The following is a 5,913-nucleotide window of genomic DNA, read 5'->3' on the forward strand; positions in this document are numbered from 1 at the left end:
TGAGGACAGTTTGATGGGTGGAAGTGGGCAGGTAGAGGACAGGTTAGGGGGAGCAACCTTAATGCATTTTCCATCAACTGAAGGAAAGGGAAAATTTCAACGGTACAGTTTTCATTTGTGGGGACAGCTTTGTCGAGATGCAATCGCAGTAGACGAGGAGAGAAATGATTTCTTTTGCATTTCGAGGCAAGGAGGTAGTCATGGTCATCTTTGATTGTTTTGATGAAAATTTATTTAGTATTTTTTCATATTAGCCATGATCCAGTCCATCAAAGGAGAAGTTGTTTGAAATTTAAATGGAACCGTGTAAATTTCACGCACATTTTTAACGTTTACAGCAAGCTGAACAAATCGTAGTCCATTGTCGATCCTCACCGGATAGCCAAGCGGTTCTCCTCCATAAAATTTGCCATCTTTTTCAGCATCCACACAAAACATGGTGGAATCTCCGTCAAAGTTTTTCGAGCAATCAAAGTTACTTAGAACGTTTATGCTCATCTCTGCCCAGCTTAGCGAATGATTATGACTAACGACAGAATATTCAAAAAGATCCATATTCTTCAGCTCATCTGACACCGGTAAACAAATAGGTTGAATGTTGTCTGAAAATAAGGCAAGGTAAATTAATTTGCTTCCAGAATTTTTCATTCTTACCATTGAAGTGGACAGTGTTTAAAAGTCGAATTAGGCCTATTTTGAAATCGTCTACATGAACTATAACATGCTCTACTTCATAATCTTGTCCAGAGGAGCCACAATCGATAGCATCGATGCATTTAATGTCGGAAGCAACTCCTCCCAATCGTACAAAAAAGCTGCAAAAATCAAATTTTAGTAGAGTTTCACAAACTAAAATTTTACCTTAACTTACAAATTCATACGAAGACATCTTCCCGCAGATAAAACGTAACGATGGTTTATGACAGTTCCAACACAGACAACTTCAATGCCTGATCCATTCTTGGTATACTCCAGTAGACGGGCCATCCAAGGATAATTGAAAATCTGACCATTTTCTTCAAGTAGATCGTTAGGTGTATAACTACCACAATGCTGTGGAAGATGGTTTTCGTACCTCTGAGTAACATCTTCCTCAACACCATCTATTTTCTTGATATTACCCAAATATCGTACATTAGTCACATATCTTATCCACTTGATGTGGTTAACCAACTTTAAAAAGACAACTTTTTTGTGATTAACGCAATTTTCAGTGGTTACCGTGTTGGGAACGACAAATAACCCAACCAAATACCAAACTCCACTTCTTTCAGTGTATAAATTTCCACCTTTATCCAAGTTGCAAATGTTTTCGAATGAAAGTTCAGCACACCTCAATTCGCGTCTAGCTCCAATCCAGGCATTCGTTTCATTTTCACAAGATACACGAGAAAAATTCACTGCATAACTTGTCAAGGGAACCCACCGAGTCCTATCTTCCTGCGATCTCCAACTTAGAAAAGTTCCAGCAGTCACGTCATGATGTTGGTAGATACAAGCTGGTTGAAGGTAATCATCAAATCGTACATTACTTCCAAGTGTAAGAATAGTGTACAAACTCTCCTCCTGTCGACGAATTTGGACTACGTTGGTCGCTTCCAGCTTGTAGGGCCTCAATTGAACGAAAACCTTCTCGGGATAAGTGTTAAACCCCCTGGGATCCACTAAACAGCTGTAGGTAGTTATCACATGTTGCGAGCTTATTAGTGTTCCAGCACAAGCATACTCAAAGGAGTCGTCTAGTTTCAGGTGATAAATGGCGACTGCCCACGGCCACTGACCGAGGTAGGTTTGTCCCTCACGAAGTGTCACTTGTGGTGGATCAACTTGGCGCACTCCACATTCGAGCATCTTCGGTTGTTGGTGGCTGAGACTGATCAAGTGGAGGAAAAGTACGGCAAAAATGAACTGTTTCATGGTGACTTAATTTCTCGTGTTGTAAACTGTTGAACGAGTAGCAAGTGACTGCTAGCAAATCATAATTTATGCAAAAACTGCTCACAAGTAGGCTGATTGCTTTCTCAGAAGAAACTCTGATAAGAAGCAGGTCAAGAACGCTGCACTGCGCTCAGTCGGTGATAAAAACAGTTCCTGTCAACTTTGTCAACAGTTGAGTTATCAATATCAGGGAATATTTTGCCCACTCTAGAAATAGGTTATCATTTAAGTAGAGTATTTTATATATTTTAATGCTATATTGCCAAAAAGATTAACCATGACAATGTGAACATTGAACATTGAACCTTCATTCTTGAGGTTCGTTTTTCTTCTTTTGATTTTTTTTTAATTTTTTTTAGATTTTTGAAATTGTTGAAATTTTTGAGATCGCTTAGATTTTTTCGATTTTTTCGATTTTAGAGATTTTTGAAATTTTTGAGATTTTTGAGATTTTTGAGATTTTTGAGATGTTAGAGATTTTTGAGATTTTTGTGATTTTTGTGATTTTTGTGATTTTTGAGATTTTAGAGATTTTAGAGATTTTAGAGATTTTTGAGATTTTAGAGATCTAAGGATTTTAGAGATTTTAGCGATTTTAGAGATTTTAGAGATTTTAGAGATTTTAGAGATTTTAGAGATTTTAGAGATTTTAGAGATTTTAGAGATTTTAGAAATTTTAGAGATTTTAGAGATTTTAGAGATTTTAAAGATTTTAGAGATTTTAGAGATTTTTTTTTTTATTCCAATCGTAGTAATCGGTGCGTGCGGGCGCGAAAAGTTTTTGCTGCGTCATGTTTTTTTCTTCGATTCAAAATTCTTTAATTTTTCTGATAATTTTTATTTTGTTATTACAAATCAGTGAATTTACGGAAATTCCTTTCTCCGTTCCGGTGGCCATCCATACCGGTAGTGGCAATAAGAAATGTTTGGTAGTTTCGGTGAAATTTTTAAATTGTGACTCACGGTTGTCGTCAGCGGAAAGGAGAGACAGCGGAAAAAGTGAAATATTCAAAGTGACCATCGGCGAAGGCATTTCGTGGTTCTTACTTGATCCTGCCCGAATCCAGTGAACAACTGCATGTGTTTGAGGAATGTTTTCAGCAATCCCATTCCGAAGAAATGCTTCCCGTTTGATAAGCGCTGAGCACGGCCACGATTCCCACCACCAGAACGAATTGGCCGAGTGATGACCTTCTATCGGGTGCTGTCGGGTGATTCAACTTGATGCTGTCGATCGTGCAGAACCAGAAGAGCTGCAGGAAATGCATTACATCTAATTCAAAGATTCAGACGATCAAATGGACTGAAGCCCAAGATTTCTGATTTGGTGAGATCTTTCCTTTTAAATATCAGAAGATTCTTACATTTACACTGACATACACACATTCCATTTAAGACAATCCACACCAATATTTCTATCATTTCAAAAGATTGAAGTAATCTGTTGAATATTTCTCTATATTGATGTCTTTTGAGGAGAGTCCAATTTGCTTCTATCCTTATTGAATATATCTTACTCCTGATATTCTGTTCTTCTTTTTATCTTCCTACCATCAGTCTCTTTTATGTCCTTGTGAGGGATCATCGATCCATCCGCATTGACGTACTATCTTTTCATTTTTCTTCTTATCTTTCTTCTTTTTTTCATTGTTTTTCATACTTACTACCAGTCTTTGTGAGGGGATACTGAGCTCGATTTGCTCTCCATCCGCATTGACCTGTTCTCATCTATGATTTTCCTTTTTATTAGTAGTTAGAATCAAAGCCGGGGATCGGGGAGGGAGCATCAGGGCAGTGGACGGTATGCTGTAATGGCGGAGATTGGATGTAGATAGTGGAAGACCAAAACTACGTCAAAAGGGGAAAATGGTTTAGTAATTGTACAATTCTTAAGGATTGTCTAATTACTACATCTATTGACCTCTGTCAGTCTCCAGCTGTCTGCCGCGCCCTTTTAGGCCCCCAACAGGGTGCGAGCCCTGTTTTTCAGCTTTGTCAGACTTTTTTCGGAGTTATTGGAGGTTACTGTCGGAAGGAGATTCTCTTCCCCTGAGGACACCGTGAGTGATTTTGCTCGTTCGCGTCCAACCACCCCCTTTTGGCCCTTCATACGGCAGTAATTTGAAGATGCTCCCTTTAAGTCTGAGCCACTGTAATTCTAGGCAACCGCTACATAGGTCATCCTTGTGGCCCTGTTGGTTATCACATCAAATCAAATCAAAAAAAAAAAATTTTAGAGATTTTAGAGATTTTAGAGATTTTAGAGATTTTAGCGATTTTAGAGATTTTAGAGATTTTAGAGATTTTAGAGATTTTAGAGATTTTAGAGATTTTAGAGATTTTAGAGATTTTAGAGATTTTAGAGATTTTAGCGATTTTAGAGATTTTAGCGATTTTAGAGATTTTAAAGATTTTAGAGATTTTAGAGATTTTAGAAATTTTAGAGATTTTAGAGATTTTAGAGATTTTAGAGATTTTAGAAATTTTAGAGATTTTAGAGATTTTAGAGATTTTATAAATTTTAGAGATTTTAGAAATTTTAGAGATTTTAAAGATTTTAGAGATTTTAGAGATTTTAGAAATTTTAGAGATTTTAGAGATTTTAGAGATTTTAGAGATTTTAGAGATTTTAGAGATTTTAGAGATTTTAGAGATTTTAGAGATTTTAGAGATTTTAGAGATTTTAGAGATTTTAGAGACTTTAGAGATTTTAGAGATTTTAGAGATTTTAGAGATTTTAGAGATTTTAGAGATTTTAGAGATTTTAGAGATTTTAGAGATTTTAGAGATTTTAGAGATTTAGAGATTTTAGAGATTTTAGAGATTTTAGAGATTTTAGAGATTTTAGAGATTTTAGAGATTTTAGAGATTTTAGAGATTTTAGAGATTTTAGAGATTTTAGAGATTTTAGAGAATTTAGAGATATTAGAGATATTAGAGATTTTTGAGATTTTTGAGATTTTAGTGATTTTAGAGATTTTAGAGATCAAGTTTAATAAAATTAGCAGACATTCACCGGTGTGCTGAAAATTGATACAAGGGTTTTTTGTTTAAAATTCGTAAATTTAAGGAGTCACAATCGTCACAAAGAAGATCATTAATTTTTCTGGATAAGTTTTACAAAAAAAATTGCCGAATGGAATTTTTTCCTTAAATCACACGATTGACAAATGATTTTTAACTTTTTTCATTTACAAACATTTTTATGAAATAAAAATTAACTTTTCACAAAATAAAAATGCTCAGATTTGACATTTTTAACAAATCTCATTTTTGGATACGTGTCAGACGATATAAAATTGCATCTTTTGAGCTATGGCACAATTTATTTTTAAAAAATTAACAGTGTTGCCAATGTTTCGTTAAAACATGTTTCTTTCAATGTTTTTTAGACTTTTCAGATGAAAAATTAATTTCCAATCAAAAAGTTCTTTACACATATTTATTTTCGAAAATATAAAAAAATCTGCAAATTTGCTTCAAAGGCATTAAAGATTGATGAGAAAAGAAAAATGAGTTTTTTCATCTTTTATTTCTTATTTTTTAGGAAACATTGATCCGAAAAATCAGGGAATAGATTTTTTTTATAAACTTAAAACTTGTAATGAAATAAATTAGCTAATAAACTAAATATACTCTAAAAGGTATTTCCTGCATTGATAACTTTATTAGCATGTTTTAGCTCGATTCAAATATGTTGAAATGTTATGAAATTTTGATGTACAGCACCGAAATTTTTTTTTATAAGAAATTCAGAAATTTCGGAAACTAATGATTGCAAAACTAACTCAATTTTTGTCCGAGACGAGAAAAATAAACTTCTAAAAGTATTTTCAACGGCCTAACTATCAAAAAAAGGTCGATCCAAAAAAAAAATTTTTTTTGAATCTGCCCTAATATTCAAGATAGTCAAAAATAAGTGTTTCCCTTTCAAATGTTAAAGTTGATTTGAAATTTTGAAAATATTTTTCGATT

The 5,913-nt window shown here is 34.1% G+C and overlaps 1 protein-coding gene across 1 annotated transcript; it reads right to left on the reverse strand.

Moving 5' to 3' along the window:
- Window positions 1–209: 209 nt before the first annotated feature.
- LOC6050114 lies at window positions 210–1,949 on the reverse strand. The gene is made up of 3 exons (XM_038251311.1): window positions 872–1,949; window positions 655–815; window positions 210–602 (listed from the first exon to the last, which is right to left on the reverse strand). Exons 1-3 carry the CDS (start codon window positions 1,915–1,917, stop codon window positions 235–237), a joined length of 1,575 nt encoding a protein of 524 aa, XP_038107239.1. The 5' UTR covers window positions 1,918–1,949; the 3' UTR covers window positions 210–234.
- Between the last annotated feature and the right edge of the window lie 3,964 nt (window positions 1,950–5,913).

Source organism: Culex quinquefasciatus, chromosome 2 (genome assembly GCF_015732765.1).
Source record: "Culex quinquefasciatus strain JHB chromosome 2, VPISU_Cqui_1.0_pri_paternal, whole genome shotgun sequence".
In the NCBI taxonomy this organism is placed as follows: domain Eukaryota; kingdom Metazoa; phylum Arthropoda; class Insecta; order Diptera; family Culicidae; genus Culex; species Culex quinquefasciatus.

Excerpts from the sequence above, each read along its gene's own strand:
- LOC6050114 (XM_038251311.1), bottom strand. The coding sequence starts at position 1,917 with ATGAAACAGTTCATTTTTGCCGTACTTTTCCTCCACTTGATCAGTCTC. Across the intron at positions 816-871 it reads AGATGTCTTCGTATGAATTT|CTTTTTTGTACGATTGGGAG; the intron begins GTAAGTTAAGGT and ends TGATTTTTGCAG. Across the intron at positions 603-654 it reads AAACACTGTCCACTTCAATG|ACAACATTCAACCTATTTGT; the intron begins GTAAGAATGAAA and ends CCTTATTTTCAG.